Source organism: Solanum dulcamara, chromosome 7, assembly GCF_947179165.1.
Source record: "Solanum dulcamara chromosome 7, daSolDulc1.2, whole genome shotgun sequence".
NCBI classification, from domain to species: Eukaryota; Viridiplantae; Streptophyta; class Magnoliopsida; order Solanales; family Solanaceae; genus Solanum; species Solanum dulcamara.
This window is the reverse complement of record NC_077243.1, coordinates 14,084,237-14,100,865: the sequence shown is the minus strand read 5'-3', so window position 1 is coordinate 14,100,865 and position 16,629 is coordinate 14,084,237. Positions and strand designations below refer to the sequence as shown.

The following is a 16,629-nucleotide window of genomic DNA, read 5'->3' as shown; positions in this document are numbered from 1 at the left end:
ACATTCCCGAAAAAGAAAACTAGTTGAATTAATGAGGATCCTTAAAAAAGCGGGTGTGCTATTCTCTAATCATAATTCTATTATGGCTGATTTATTACTTCGTAACCTGAGTTTTGGCTGTTGTGTGAGTCCCAAAAAAGAGCTGGTAACTTATAGTGTGAGTGAACTTCTCATTTAGCTATTGGACAGTGTCTGAGATTACCAGTCCTTCCCACTCTTCAGCCAAAAAATCCATATCTTAGATGAACACTCAGAAGAAGAAAAGATGACAGAGATGGTTAGCTACAAGGTGACTAACAAAAATTTCTTTTAAAGAGGAAAATGGAATCTATCATGAAGAATTCGGGATGAAGACATAGACCCACAGTGTGAAAAAAGCTTCGATTAGGATCATCCCCTTCTCGGACCTTTGATTTCCTTGGACCACGTAAGACTAAATATCACCATCAAATTTTAAGAAATAGTACAAGTGAAACAGAAATACACATATACTTCATGCGACATGCATATGCATATACAAGTTCAAGAGAGAAAAATTATTATCAAAATGTGTTGGAATGTTAAAAGTAAAACTCTGATTAAATTTAAAAGTTACTTAATTAGGTGAAAGATTAACTATGAAAAACGAAATTACTTGATTGATGTTTGTTCCTCTCATAAGCGGTGGTTTTTTCAGTCTCAATGATCACGCATGTTGACATTCATACGAAGCATTGTTTGTGTATTACTGAGCAACTAGACAGAAATGAATTTATATTGCTAGTTTGCTACTCATGGACTGAAGAATCTCCAAAATACATAGTGAAAGACTCAAAAGTTAAATCTTTTTAATTTTTAAGAGTGTTTTTTTTCATGATACGAGCTACCTATATATAATGTAGTAGCCATAGTACTTGTAAAAAAAATCATATAATACAAAATCTAAAAAAGCCCAGTAAGCAGGCCCTCAACACAAAAAACCAAATTTAATAAACCAAAATCGAATCGAATACCAAGAAAACCGACGGTATTCGGTAAAACAAATACATAAACCGATAACTGGAAAAAACGAAATAAAAAAAAACAAAACCGAACCGAATTACCGAATGCCCGCCCTAGTCCAAAAAGAGACTTCGGAACACATTCTTCAATCACTGCATATTCAAACCTTTCTTCGGCTACACAATAGAAGAAGACAGTTACTACAAAGATACAATTTCCGAAATTACTTGTTCCTTAAAAGTAAAGTCCCACAGAAAAAGACAATACACTTAGCATACTAACATTTGCCAAGTTCACTTTTTAAAAAGTTCAAAACTGAATCCGTTTCTGAATTCCAACATACCTAGTGTAATCCCACAAGTGCAGTTTAATTTGAGGAGGGTAGAGTATACGCATACCTTACCCCTACCTCGTAGATATAAAGAGGTTGTTTTTGATAGACCTTAAATAAACTTTGCCAAAGAGTTTGAAAAGGAATACAAATATGGAAGCAATAACAACAACAAAACAATGCGATTAGACCTCAAAGTTCATTGTTAATTATTAATCAGAGTTTTTTTTTATTTGCACCGGGTGTCCGAGTCTCTTAGAGCCCCGACTAATCCCAGGGGTGCACAAGCCCTCGACAAGGATTTTCCCGCAAGTGCACCACGGTTAATTCAGGTTTTACCCAGTCCGATGGCCCTCAGAAATTGTTTGCACCCAGTGGGTTTCGAACTTGAGACCTTGAAATTAGCTCATTCATTACTTATGCAATGACTTTCTTTTTCGTAGCGTCAACGTTACCTTTATATCTCCCTCGTCTAGTCGAGATTCCCTAAGAGAAAGGGATCAAATCTGTAGAAAGGGAGCAAACCCCAAGGCTCAAGTCAATTGCCACCAGGCCAACCCCTGATTATTAATCATAGATTTCATTGCAATAAATCACCTAAAAAGCTCTATCAAACAGAAAAGCTCTTCCTTGTAACAGAAAGCCAAACCTGCCTGCACATCTCAATGGAGATGATAAAAGAAATTGGGTCAAGTAAAACTTATGAATATCATAACTTTAGTCAGCATCTACTACATGGGGAGGGGGGGGGGGGGGAAGGTGTGGTTTCAACTCAGAGAGCTCATGTTTCAGACTAAAGATTTCCTCGCCAATTTAGGAACTACTGGAGCATCACTGCTCTCTAAGCTTCTAGTTACCCAAGCACTTATTTAACTTATTCTATTCGTGTACATGCACTACTATATCCACGCCACATCCATTGAATTCTTCTTCTTTTGTCAAAGGAAAATGCAGACAATCAAGAAATAGGTTGACTTTAAGTATTGTAAATTATACAAAGCAGTGCTAAGAGGAAAAAAGCACTTTTGAATTAGTTTTTTTAAAACATGTTCATATGAGGTAAAAGCAAAGGTTGCCTACAACTAAAGAACTTTTCAGGTAGTGTTATTTTTACTGAAACTTCCCCCCTTCAAAATTAATGTAGCTATTCATAAAAAAATAAATTAAAGATTATTGGCAAAGGGAAGATAACACGTACTATCAGTTAAATTTACCACACACACTAATTACATATTCACGACAAAGCAACTCTGGTATCCATTATGATACATGATTACTGATTTTGTGATACAACAGCCCAATCTCAAAGAACACATGATTCTATTAAGACTCTGGTTAGAAATAAAACATGCTGAAAGCACATGAAGAAATATCAGCACACCAAAAATAACAGAAGAAATAGAATGAATGACATAATGGTGTTGATAACAGCCCTAACCATTAAAAGCTTTTACCTTTGGCCTGACCACTGGAAACTGCAAGCGATATTTTAAACCTTTCACAACTTTTGCTTGAAAAATGTCATCCTTACCATCACGAGTTTTAACAGAAAAGGTAATATAGAAGATGAAGTCACGACAACCACCTCCATTCACCGTCAAAAATGTCATTGACCTCATAATTGGTGCCCTAAAAATCAGTCGAGTAATTTTCTTAGATACAGAAAGAAAATGAAGGAAAAGAACAATTAGGAAAGACAAGGAAAGTGCCTCTACAGTATACCGTTTCATCATTGTATAGCTTAAGTGCCTTTCCAGCATAATCCCTCATCATGTCAACATTCTTAGGGTTGTTCAAGTAGAATGGCATTGGGTAGACGGTTGTCGTCGCACACTGTCCGGGATAATCTATGATATCAAATCCCTGCAAAAGTACAATCCACCAATAAGAGACAAGTATCACCCGTTACATCCATTTTGCTATGTAATTAGTTAGTATTCAGAAAAATCGCAGAACCTATATCAGGCAATAAGCTTGGAAGTACCAAATAACATGGTGTGTTTTTTACAAGGTCAGATAATTTTACAAATAAGTACCAAGTAGGAAAGTTGTTACAATTTCAATTAAGTGTATTCACGAAACCTAGAAATTGCCAAAAATTGTTAGTTGTCCTACCCTTGCACCAGGAAAAAAAGATAACAACAAACGTCTAAAAAAATAGGTGAAATGGTCTAATGGACCCCTGTACTTGTATGAATTTGTATTCTGAACCCTTCTACTAAATCATTTGTTAACTGAACCCCTTGAAACACAATATTTTAAACAATTATTTTGACTTGGCATCCTATGTGGCAGATAAAGTCAAAGAGCGTGTGATACACACATATTAAGAGTGTGAGATCCTTGTTATAAAGCCATCATCTTCCCATTTGTATCTAACACCATTGTTGGATAAATTTGAGGTTTGTCTTGCCTCTTTTTCGATCTTCTCCTGCCAAATTTCCTCTCCATTTTTTCTCTTCACTAAACTGCTCTCTTTTTCATGCATTTTCAATTGATTTTTGTTTCAATTTTTTTGGTTGATCTTGTTGTATTCTTCTTCATCACCATGAAAATTCATTTTTGTTAGAATTTTATAATCTAATCGAAATCATGAAACATGTCATTGAAGGCATAACACTACTACAAAACCATTTTACACTAACATTAGGCACGAAACAAAGCAAAATCCCCAAAAAATTTCAACAAAATCAGTGTAAATCGACTAAAACCCCAAAACCAAACAAACAAAAACAAAAGGGCAGCCCGGTGCACTAAATCTCCCACTATGCGCAGGGTCCAGGGAAGGACCGACCACAAGGGTCTATTATACGCAGCCTTACCTTGCATTTCTACCAGAAGCTGTTTTCAAGGCTTGAACCTGTGACCTCCTAGTCACATGACAACAACTTGAAAATAAATACGAAAATAAATTGAAAAACTTACATATATAAATTGAAAATCAAACAATAACAACAAAAAACTCAAACAATCTCCCGCCGCATAGTCCATTCAAGCGGTGAACCCGTCTTCTTCGACTTGGACGGAGATGAAAATGAATTGCCCTAGTTGAACCCGTCTTCTTCAGTCATGCCAGCATATTTTCTTCAATGAAAAAAGTAGAAGAGGTTGGAAAAAGAAAAAGTGTAAGGAAGATGAGCGAGGAATGAAATGAGATTGTGGGAGATGGGGATAATGATGGCAAAGGCAAATGGAAAGAGAAGTGTAGCTAAAATGATGTGGCTTACACGTGTCATTTTATAATCATACGTATCATTTTATAATTTTTTTTAAAATAATGAGTCAGCATTTGTTATACACACGCAATTGAATAGTAAAAAAAGTGTTTTAATATTGTGTTTCGATAGGTTCAGGGGTTCAGCCATCCAGAAGAGAAGTAGTTTTAAGTATCTTGGTTCTATCATGCAAGACAGCGGAGAGATCGACGAGGATGTCACACACCGTATTGGGGCAGGATGGATGAAATGGAGGCTCGCCTCCGGTGTGTTATGTGACAAGAAGGTGCCACCACAACTTAAGGGCAAGTTCTACAAAGTGGTCGTTAGACCAGCTATGTTGTATGGGGCGGAGTGTTGGCCAGTTAAGGTCTCCCACGTGCAAAGGATGAAGGTTGCCGAGATGAGAATGTTGAGATGGATGTGTGGGCATACCAGGAGTGACAAGATTAGAAATGAGGCTATTCGAGAAAAGGTAGGAGTGGCCTCGGTGGAAGACAAGATGCGGGAAACGCGACTGAGATGGTTTGGACATGTGAAGAGGAGAGTCCCAGATGCACCAGTGCGGAGATGTGAGAGGCTGGCCATGGATTGTTCAGAAGAGGTAGAGGTAGGCCGAAGAAATATTGGGGAGAGGTGATCAGACAGGACATGGCGCATTTACGACTTACCGAGGACATGACCCTAGATAGGAGGGTGTGGAGGACACACATTAGGGTAGAAGGCTAGTACATAATGATTTTATTCTCCCTTATTCGTAGGCGTATTAACGCACTATGATTTCTTGTACTCTGATGTATGCTATTTATGGTATTTATGTTATTATCCAATAATAATATCTACTGTTTTTGTGCTTTGATTATAATATTGTTTGGACCGTTTTCGTCATCTACTTATTTATTCTAATATTCTTGTCTAATCTTTTTCTATGTTTTTATTGAGCCGAGGGTCTTTCGGAAACAGCCGTCCTACATTGGTAGGAGTCAGGTCTGCGTACACTCTACCCTCCCCAGACCCCACGATGTGGGATTTCACTGGGTTGTTGTTGTTGTTGTTGTTGTTGATAGGTTCAGGGGTTCAGTTGACAAATTGTTAAGTAAAAGAATCCAAAATACAAACTCATACAAGTACAAGGCTTCATTAGACCATATCGCCAAAAAATAAAAACAAATATGACTTTTTGGCCTTCAAAACACTTTCTATTTCAGCACCCAAGGGTGTGACCTAGTGATTAATAAAGTGGTCGAGAACCCTGAGGTCTAAGGTTCAAAACTCAGTGGAGACAGAAAACACTAGGGGATTCTTTTTATCTGTCCTAGCCTTGGTGGACAGAGTTACGAGGTACTTATTGCTGGTGTGAGGTGAAAGGTTAGTCAAGGTGCGCGAAAACTGACCCGAACACCACGGTCATCCAAAAAAAAAAAACTTCCTACTTCTTTTCAACCAGACCATCCACATTATGCATAAAGGGATAGTTCTCCAGATTTCCTTTGCTTAATGTCAGCCCTCTGATGCTGCCGGCATTCCAATAGGTTCCTCATATTGAGTGGCATTGTCTATTCCACCCCACGTAGATTTGTGTACACTGTCCACACTGAATAAGCAGATGACTAGCAGATTCTGGGGCTTCTTTGCATAGGAAGCATCTATTGCGTAAAACAAAAGCCTCTTTTTGCAACACGTCTTGAGAGAGGCATGCATTCTTGGCTGCTATCCATCCAAAACAAACTGCTTTAGGAGAAGCTCTAGTCTTCCAAACATCTCACATAGCCAGTTATTCTCCACCAAATCAATCTGCCTCTCCAATAGCTAGTAACAACTCTTCACACTAAATTTCTTACTTTTACTAGAAGTCCGTATTTTAGAATCCATTCTTCCTGCGGCAATGCTGATGTTATCCAATAAACTCAACAGCTTACCAATTTCTTCCACTTCCTCGTCATTGAAATTTCTTCTGAAGCTGAGATGCCAGCCTTAGATCAACCCTTAATCTGAACTCCAATCTATGCTACCTCCCCCACCCTCAAAAAGAATTATTTTCTAATCCTGGAACTTATGCATGCTTCAATGTACTTATTGAACCTAAGATCCCTTTAAATTCCACTCGAAGCATCTCATTTGGATTCATAATCTGACCAGTTGATTTAGCTTTCCCTATGATTATCTATACAAAAACTACTATTATTCATCAATCACAACTTCACAAGCAAGTTGGGGCGACTACATGAATCATAGTTGATGATGATGCTCCATTTAAGCTCATCTTACCATTATCTACTGTCATGTTCAATATTTAAACAAACCAGCTGCAACTTAAGCCTGTTTTTTTAGGCGTTTTGGTGAGATGAATGGAATAAACAGGTTGAGGCTGCTGGAAACTACCCTAGATTCATATACAGGTTGTTACGCAAACTACATACTCCTAAATCACCTTAAAAAATTGCTAATTTTGACTCAAAATTTTCATATGCAATTAGGCAAGCTACAGACTCCTAAATCACCTTAAAATATAGACTCAAAATTTTCATAAACGACTCAAATTAGAAAGGAATGATAATCCCAGGTTACCTCGCTCTCTTTAACCTGTTGGTAGTACTTCTCCCAAACAGCTTTATCCATTTTCTGGGGGTAATATGGGCAAAAATCTTCGTCTGAATCCTACTGGCTATGAGTAGGTCTTATGGGACTGGATGTATCAGTCACTTCGTCGCTGAAGACCATGCTATCTTCACTGGAAGTTACGCTAACAACGGAATGCCCATCTTCTTCGTCGATCAAGTTTCTTCTGCGGCAGGGACTCCGATTCCTCTGCTATTGACGAGGATACGTGTTCCGGCGGTGGACGCGACGGAGGCATTACCCGATTCATGACGACGTCGGTGAATGGAAACTCTGCAACCACCGAACCCGGATAACCTCCATGGGCTTTTTTGTACTCATATTTTGTTACGGGTTGTTCCGGAATTGACTTGCACGACAGTGTTTGGTTTAGATACAAATTATTATGGAATTAATTATAGTGGTATAAGTTATGTTGAAATTAGTTATTTTAAGAGTAGTTTTTATTGTTGTAATATTTAAAATTACATTCATTGTATAACTTCTAATAATAAGTTGTTTGTTTTCAAAAATATTTTTTACCTTATTTAGTTTGTTTTTTTTTATATTTTCTTTGCAAATTTTGGATATGAATTCTTAGAAATAAAATTTTCATCTTATTTAACTTAAATATTTTTGTATATGCATTTTTATGATTGTGCCGTATATTTTTAAAATTAAACTTTCATCTTATTTAACTTAAACATAAAATTTTCATCTTATTTAGTTTTAAAATAAAATTTTCATTGTATTTTGCTTAAAAAATACTTCCAATTTAAGTTTATTAAAGTAAAAAAAAAATTATTATTAAAATTATCTATATTTTAAAATTAGATATATTTTAATTAATATATAAAATATAATTTTTGTGTGAGTAATAATTATTTGATTAAAAATATGTAATTTAGTAGTGGAATAAATATTTTAAGAGAAATCAAAATATAAATAAACATAGGAATTAGATAAATAAATTGAACTTATAATATATTCATAAATAAAAATTATATTTATAAATGTAATTTTTAATAGAAAAATATATTATCATAAAAACAACGATTAATTAAGATTGTGAATGTTATTATAAATGTTGGTAAAAATTATGTTAACATACATGAATGTGAAGGGGAGCCTTGGAGTAATTGGTAAAGTTATTGTCATGTGACCAGGAGGTCACGGGTTCAAGCCTTGAAAACAGTCTTTGGTGAAAATATAAGGTAAGGCTGCGTACAATAGACCCTTGTAGTTGGGCCCTTCCCCGGATCCTGCGCATAGCGGGAGCTTTAGTGCACCGGACTGCCCTTTTATACATAAATGTAAAAGTGGTGTATAAAAGAGAGTTTAAGAGTGATATGTTTGTTATTTTGTATACTTTATCCCATGATAAATTATTCTAGAATGACTATTCCACCCTTAGAAAGGGATAACTTATCCCAATACTAATTGTTAATACTGGAATAAGTTATCACGAGATTAACTCATCTTATTCATCACACCAAACGACTCCTTAAAGAGGTTTGATGGGGTGTATAAGGCTCCGCTTAAGAACTTAGTTATGCATGATATATTTATGCAGAGTTTAGTTATGTAGATATTAGTTAGGTAGAGATTACAATACATTAGTGAGCTAATTATTAGTTTTAAATTCCAAAAATATTTAGTAAACTAATATATATTATACTCATTAAAATAAATAGCTATCTAAATAACACATTAAAATTAAATAAATACCAATAACTAAAAATAATAAGATAAATAACAAATAACTAGCAATTAAAAGCAATTTGTATTAAATAGAATTAAGCAATTAAGCAATTTAAATTAACGTAAATAACAAATAATTAAAAATAAATTAATACATGTTCTGACAGTGTATTGTAGAGAAACTAAGCAAATAAATTAAATAAATTAACAGAAAAACAATTAACAACCACCGCCTTATCTCAAAAAAAATTATTAACAAAAAACCAACTTAAAGTAAAAGACACACCGCTCATGCGTTTATGCTCTTTTTACTTTTACAACTCATTTGATTTTTTTCATTTCATCAATTTTGTATTTACGAAAAAAAATGAATAATTTCAAAAATATACAATAAACTAATTAGTTTATAATAAATATAATTATATTTTATTTATATAAAAATAATTAAAATCATAAAAAATATATAGTGACTGTACACTGACTATATAATATAGATTATTTATACATAAGCTATATATTGAATATACATTATAATACACTCAAAAACAGAATACAACTTGACCATAAATAACAGCGAATGACCATTTTTTTGATAATTACTTTGGTCGAATGACCAATAGGTGTAATTTGCCCTATATATTAATGCAATTCATTTTAATTTTATTTTTTATACACAATGTCAATTAATAAGAGTAAAAATACGAACATCTATGCGAAAATTTTGACTCTTATTAATACGAATTTTTCGAATATATGAACGAACGTACAACAGACTCGATTTCGTTACTTATAATCATTTGAATAAAAGAAACTCAAAATTTGCAGTAAAATGAGATAAGTTTGAACGAATTGCTTATAAGAAGTAATGAAATGGGAGGAAACTTTACCATATCGAGCGTTCTTTGCATAAATGTGTAGAATTTCTAGAGGCACTGAAGAAATTAGGGAGAGAAATCTCAGGGCCCTCCTTTTGAAGATTTGAAAATGGATAGAACGTTACAGTTCGTTTGGCTATTTATACCTTTGCATTTGGGCATACCGAAAAGGGGCGGGTCTTGGATGACCCGACCCACTCACACCTATTGCATTTTCATGCAGTTAATTAACGGGAAAATGCAATTAAACTGTTAATTTCGTAAATTAAGATACTTTGTGTTGACCAATATTTTCAAAGTGTTTTTTTTAACTTCTAAAATATATTTTCTTAAATAAGTATTTTTGAGATTATATTATGATTTTAGGTAATTAATGATGCAATTGTTGGATTGAAAGCAACCTAGCCTAATTATTCCATAATTAATACTACAAGTGATAACTATTCCATAGTAATTGGTTTTCATCTGTAACATGTTCGAATTTTTTTTTTGTTTTTTTGGTACATTAGTAAAAGCAAACTAAAATAAAGATTTTAAAAATGTTCATAAATAATAGGTCTAAGTAGATGATGGTATATGTTCTCTTTATTGATAAGTTTGACAACAATTAAGTAATTTATTTTCACTTTTATTAACATTATCAAAATGCGGCTTGACACTACCATTGATGTTCCGTTTTATTTTTCTGCACGACGAAGAAACCAAATGAGTAGTTTAACTTGTTTGGAAATAGAAATTTAACGAGGAAGCACTTCAACAAACTAACGAGCATTATTTGTTGCATCAAAATGCTTTAGACTAAAAGTGATTTATTTACATCAACATAGGAATGAGCAATCCTTATTCTGGCAACAAAGATTCACATACATTATTTACAACAAAGATTCATAATTAAAATTGAAAGGAGTACTTCTTTTATCCTGTCTTTTTCTTAATCTCTTAAAAAAAAAAACATCACATTTTACTCTGTCATAGTTCCTTATAAGCAAATAAGCAATAATATAATTTTAAACTTCTCATTTTATCATTAATGAGATGATTATAGCCACACAAATATCTATGATTTATTTTTAGACCATAAACTTTAAAAGTTTTTACTTTTTTTTATTATTATTAAAATTCATGTACAATCAAACAGTATCACATGAAATGAGAAGGAGTTTATACTACTATAGCATTCAACAATATTTAAAGACTTTGTGTGATGACATTATGAGCTCATTTGGATTGATTTATTTTAAGTGTTTTTAAGCTAAAATAGTTTTTAACCACTTTTGAAGTAGTTGGGTAAGTTGAAAAAGTGTTTATAAACTTATTTTTAAGCTAAAATGATACAAATAAGCCAAAAGCCATAAGTTAGAAATTCTAACTTATGACTTTTTTCTTATATGTTAAAAATGAAAAGTCAATCCAAACGGGCTCTTATTGTGTGATGAGTGAGGAACGAAAGGTGACCTATATAACAATCAATTTGATTCATCATCAGTTATATAAAAATTAAGAAATAAACACACGAAGAAACTAAGCAAGTACATCTATTATATATACATAAATAATTTATAAGAAAAAATCGACTTTGTATGTACAATGTAATTTTGCAGGCAGCGAAGGGGGTTTAAATCCGCCGCTGCTGACTATGTCGTAGTTCAACTATGAAGTAATCGAGTTCTCTTAAATATGGACTAAAGAGAAGCAAGAAATTTAAGGCATGGGCCTGGAAAATTATACTATAAACTAGTGAATTTGAGCTGCACATATCAATAGTTAAAGAGTTACAATATACTACTAATATTTTCCCTTCCATGTTTGGACCAAACAGAAAAGGCATATAATTAGTTGATTTCTTTACATTGAGGTTAGTGGAACTTGATGGCTCTCATTTGAAGTCACCTATGTCTTTGAGACTTTCTTTTCATGATGTCGTTTTCTTGCAGTTGACAAGCACAGCGCGCTCTTGGGATACGTTCCTTCCTCGTCAAGCTCCATTGATTCTCTGTAGAAAATACAGGGTGAGAATCCTAGCTGGTATTCTAACTGTGAACTTTTCTTGTCTAAATGCTGTATAATCACCGGATATACACCTAATTGTTTGGTTTATATATGGAGGCCTTCAGTTTATTGAATCTGCTTTACAAATAAAATAGCAAGAGCATGAAGTGAACTAGCTTAGAAACAATGATAACTACTACGCCTCAATTCCAAACTAGTCGTGAACTAGTCAAGAACCAAGTGGAAAAACTAAAAAGTATACCTTTTTTCTTCTTATCCCTCATTTGCTTGCCTTGAGCAGATGATCTTCTAATCGTGGACATCTTTATACCAGCGTCAACATTTTGAGTACTACTTGACATTATCTGTTAAGTCATGAAAATCTAAATGCATCAAAAACTTATTTTCATCTAATTTGTTGGAGATCATTTTATGCAATAATTTCTTTACTCGCGAAATTGACTATATTCTGTTTTGATTCTCGCAATTCAATTTGATACTTTTTAGAGTTTGAACTAGAGGAAGCTGGTCTAATAGCGAGAAGGGAAACCTAAATATTGAAATCAGAAAGCAGACATGGAGTTATGTAAAAACACAAATCAATGCTACAATTAGTTTAGTCACAATGGGCTCAGCAAGAATGGTACCTCACAATACGGATGATATTTTCTTTGTATGTGCGGAAATAAGGTTTGCATCCACAAGAAAGGCAGAGACTTCATTTTCTTCTCAACCTCACAATGCATCCCTTCCTCAGCCTCAAACATCTGTGCAACAGCTTCCATTTTTGAAATGTCCTCAGTAACAAAGAGGCTGCAGCTACTTCCACACAGACAGTTAAAAGTTTCAAAATCTGCACGATTCAAGTTTGTTTTTGTTAAAGAAACAGGATATGGAATTTGTTGGAGCAGAAAATGAAATGATCAAATGGTGCTCAATAAGTGCAACAGGTTTCAAAAGCCCTATGGCTCATCGAGCTGCACAAACTGTTGCTTGTAAATCAAATTGCAATGTTCTTAAGTAAATTTTAGGCATTTAGTGCAACAGTACCATGAAAAAGGCATATGGGACCAGCGTAACATTTGCACTCAAGGTATGCCACATAACAGAGTCGTTTGCAGAGGATGCAGGTAAATGACCCTCGAAGTTTTGAGCACATTCTAAGAGAAGTTTTCAACTTCTGCAAGCACCAGCGGGCACAGTGGTATGATCTCAATAGGCATGAAAATGAAGTCATTACACAACGGACATCGATTGAATCTGCTGTGCAATAAGGTCTCTGAACTAAAGACTTTGAGAGAAGCATTGCTTCTGCACAGAGGAGCTCTTCATAAGGAATAATTGGCACCTTGCCGAGAAGAGCATAACGTTCACTAGCTGCAGCCCCAAATGGGAACCATTCACCAATTGCAAAATTCACGGCCTCACCACAGTTAAAGCCTGCAGGAACCAGGAAAGTTAGTTGTATGGGGCAACTTAATATCCTCAATATTGTATACGATCATTGCAAATGACTTATCAAGATCTAACCATGACTAAATCCTGAATGGTATGCTCTAGGGAAGGTAATAACAAACTCTCCTGGCATTTGCACAGCCTTGTAAACCGGGACACCATATTGCAACAGAATCTTTGGAGAAACCATTGTTGTTCTTTCTTGAAGAATATTAAATACTCCATTGACCCCATTTTCTGATAGGATTTCCTCATTATAAACACGATGCTGAATAAAATTCTCAAACCGAAGAGCTTCATGACCAGGAACCCCATACCAAGTTTTGGCCGCCCCACAGTGATGATAGTTAATGCTGAGAGGCAAAAGAATAAGGAAAATTTAAAGAAACCGAATGAGTGAAAATATCTAAGAGAATGTTGATAGTATGACTTGCCTATAGAGATAATGATCCTCTACATGCCAAGCGAACATACTAAATAGCATCCCAATGTACAGCATGGGGTCTGTTACTCCCTGAAACAAATAAATATATCAAACCATTGAAGCATTTACTGATATCCTGCATTGTTCCCAGAATTTACAATCATACACTACCGGGATTTCAGCATCAAGCAAGCGTAATGCGGATCTTTGCAGCCGAGGAAGTATCTGCACAGAAAACAACGATTTGTTATTGGATGAAAAGGAAAAGGTGTACGAATGATGGCATTTGCAAATCTTATGCCTCAACACAAAAACAAGCTCAATGAAATTAGAAAATCTTTATGCAATACTGCTAAAAATTTCCTAAAACTAGAGACAGCAACATTGATGGATGGTACTCGAGCACAGAAAACTATCATGAGAAACAGTAAAATATGAACTTAGGATGCATCAATAAGCTTAGGATATAGTCCATTGTAGACAATGAAGAAAGATGATAACATAAGAAGACAAAATGACGTACAAAAATCTAGCAGCAAAAGTATAAGTAGAACCTTGAAATTCCATTTGCTACTTCCAAGAGGATCAGTGAAAGTGCTTGAGAAGGCACTTCCATCTATATTAATTCCATACTCAACCATTCCTGTCTTTGCAAGTGTCATTTCATTCCAGAATTCCTTTTCCACATATGCTGGAGGAAGGCATCCAGATATACAGTATCTTCGAGCAGTTGCCTTGTTTGCCATTATCTCAAAATCACGAATAGTATAATTTCTGAAACGCAAACAAGTAAATGATCATATAAGATCCATCAGATAAGTAGCAAGATGACGTCAATAATGAGATGCACTATGATAGCAGCGGTTTGTGCTGCAGTAAATTCAGCCATCATTTTGTGATAGCATTTGCATATCTAAAGCTAATACCGAACATCAATTATATAATACCTTCCTCTCAAGAAGAAGGTGATCTTATCGTTGTTATTCCATTCAGCAAGTCGCAGAGGTTGAAGCTTAGTGGTAAACTTAAAACGTTTTTGCTCTTTCATCAACACTACTCCAGCTGGAGAAGAAGATCCTAAGGGAGAGACAATCTTACAAATGCCTGAAATTCAATAAAATTCAAGCCAATCAGAAGAAGATGGATGAAAAAAGTATGACAATTACCACAGCATAATGCAAGAAGCAATAAGAGTTCAACTTAACCAATGTATGGTTAGAAAAGAACAGTATAGTGAATGGATCAAAAGAGACTTATTAAACTTTTCTGGTTCCTAGCGCCATTATCAGGTTTATGAGGAAATCCTATAACGACACATCCCAAAGGCGCTAAGAAAGAGGAAACAGAAATGCTGTGATCTGATAGTGCCTATATCAGAAGTAGGAAACATAACCTTAGAAGCCTAACCTTAATACTCCTTTCATCTCAAGCGTAATCGCCTTTTTCTTATTGAAGGTCAGTTTAATGAATTCTGATAGCTAATCTGAACAAAATACGTTGCCATACAAATATACTAAAAACAAGAGAAAATTTTCAATTATCAATTGTACCATATTTTGATGCTTCAGGAGCAATTTTCTGCACATAAACCAAGGGATCCTCAAACTCTTCCTTAGATGGACGATATACTGGGCATTCTTTAATCGTATCGGTCCAATCAAATTCATTCATACTAATCTGACCGGAGGCTTTTCTTTTTTGAGAAACTTTTCCATGAAGACACGGTTTCTTCACTCTTCTCGCAGATCTTGCTTTTGCTACTTTCTTAACATCATTCAAACCATCTTTTCTACGCTTATATTTTTCTTGCACTCTTTTTTCACGAGATAAACAATCCCCTGCTTTAGCCTGCAGAAAAGTCTTATAAGAGTAAAAATACGAACATCTGTGCGAAAATTTTGACTCTTATTACTACGAATTTTCCGAATATATGAACGGAAGTACAACAGACTCGATTTCGTTGCTTATAATCATTTGAGTAAAAGAAACTCAAAATTTACAGTAAAATGAGATAAGTTTGAACGAATTGCTTATAAGAAGTAATGAAATGTGAAGAAACTTTACCATATCGAGCGTTCTTTGCATAAATGTGTAGAATTTCTAGAGGCACTCAAGAAATTAGGAAGAGAAATCTCAGGCCCTCCCTTTGAAGATTTGAAAATGGATAGAACGTTACAGTTCCTTTGGCTATTTATACCTTTGTATTTGGGCATACCGAAAAGGGGCGGGTCCTAATTATCAAACCCGGATATTTGGGCATTCTGTAGTCTAATGACAAAGTGGGTTCAATTTCTGTGATTGATCCAAGTTCGAAACCCACCTACAACAAATTAAATTTTTTTTTAAAAAAAAGAAATTAAAAAGTGACTTAAAGGCTGCATTGCTTTTTTTTAACCTTTTAAATATTTAAAGCATGGACGTAAGTCAAATAATTTGGCCCACTTTTTGCTGTCATTCAATAATTTTAGTTTGCCTCAACGTTTTTAATTATATAATATAATAAAATTAAAAATTAAAAAGTCCCAAATCCTAATCCAAAAAGGGCATACCATTATACCAATTACCAGTTCTATGTAACCTTCTCAATTTGACAATTCCCAAAACCCAAACCCTATCATCTCTCTCAAACGCATCAACGCAAAGATCAAAAATAGTAAAAAAAAAACTCAATTTTAAGAACATCAAATCATCGATCAAGATTTTCTCTTTGCTTTCTACTCTCGTCTCTCATTTCTAATTTGTTGTATTTCTACGGTTTACTCTTTATATAATTATATATGAATATAATTTTAGATTTTGAAGTTCGGAGAATTAGTCGGTGTGTCAAAATCGAACTTATAGTTCAACTATTAATATAATTTTTATGTCTACAATATGTTTATTAATTTTTATAGTGCTTCAATGGCTATTTCTCCTATGTTATATTTTTTATGGTACTGTAGTCATTTTTTTTTTGGCTTTGTTTCTTGATTGTTTGAGTGTCAACTGTTAGTGGCTATGTTAATTTTGGAATTAGAAATACTTACAAGTTTTGTAGTGTATTCTTATGAGTTATGAAAC

At 34.3% G+C, this 16,629-nt stretch overlaps 1 protein-coding gene and 1 pseudogene across 2 annotated transcripts; both read right to left on the bottom strand.

Moving 5' to 3' along the window:
• Positions 1–8: 8 nt before the first annotated feature.
• LOC129895008 (uncharacterized) lies at positions 9–7,478 on the bottom strand (annotated as a pseudogene).
• Positions 7,479–11,276: 3,798 nt separating this feature from the next.
• LOC129895333 (lysine-specific demethylase JMJ13-like) lies at positions 11,277–15,713 on the bottom strand. Of its 2 annotated transcripts, none has more exons than XM_055971040.1 (11): positions 15,634–15,713; positions 15,120–15,417; positions 14,517–14,673; positions 14,124–14,343; positions 13,741–13,794; positions 13,580–13,659; positions 13,221–13,498; positions 12,741–13,130; positions 12,338–12,543; positions 11,953–12,055; positions 11,277–11,694 (listed from the first exon to the last, which is right to left on the bottom strand). In XM_055971040.1, exons 1-11 carry the CDS (start codon positions 15,652–15,654, stop codon positions 11,588–11,590), a joined length of 1,914 nt encoding a protein of 637 aa, XP_055827015.1. In that variant the 5' UTR covers positions 15,655–15,713; the 3' UTR covers positions 11,277–11,587. The 2 variants fall into 2 exon arrangements, with proteins under 2 accessions (XP_055827015.1, XP_055827016.1); XM_055971041.1 differs by having other exon boundaries at positions 11,607–11,825.
• Positions 15,714–16,629: the final 916 nt, after the last annotated feature.

Coding starts and splice junctions, on each gene's coding strand:
- LOC129895333 (XM_055971040.1), bottom strand. CDS start 15,654: ATGCAAAGAACGCTCGATATG. Junction 13,499..13,579: donor GAGGATCATTATCTCTATAG/GCAAGTCATACT, acceptor TTTGCCTCTCAG/CATTAACTATCATCACTGTG. Junction 12,056..12,337: donor AATATCATCCGTATTGTGAG/GTACCATTCTTG, acceptor ATGACTTAACAG/ATAATGTCAAGTAGTACTCA.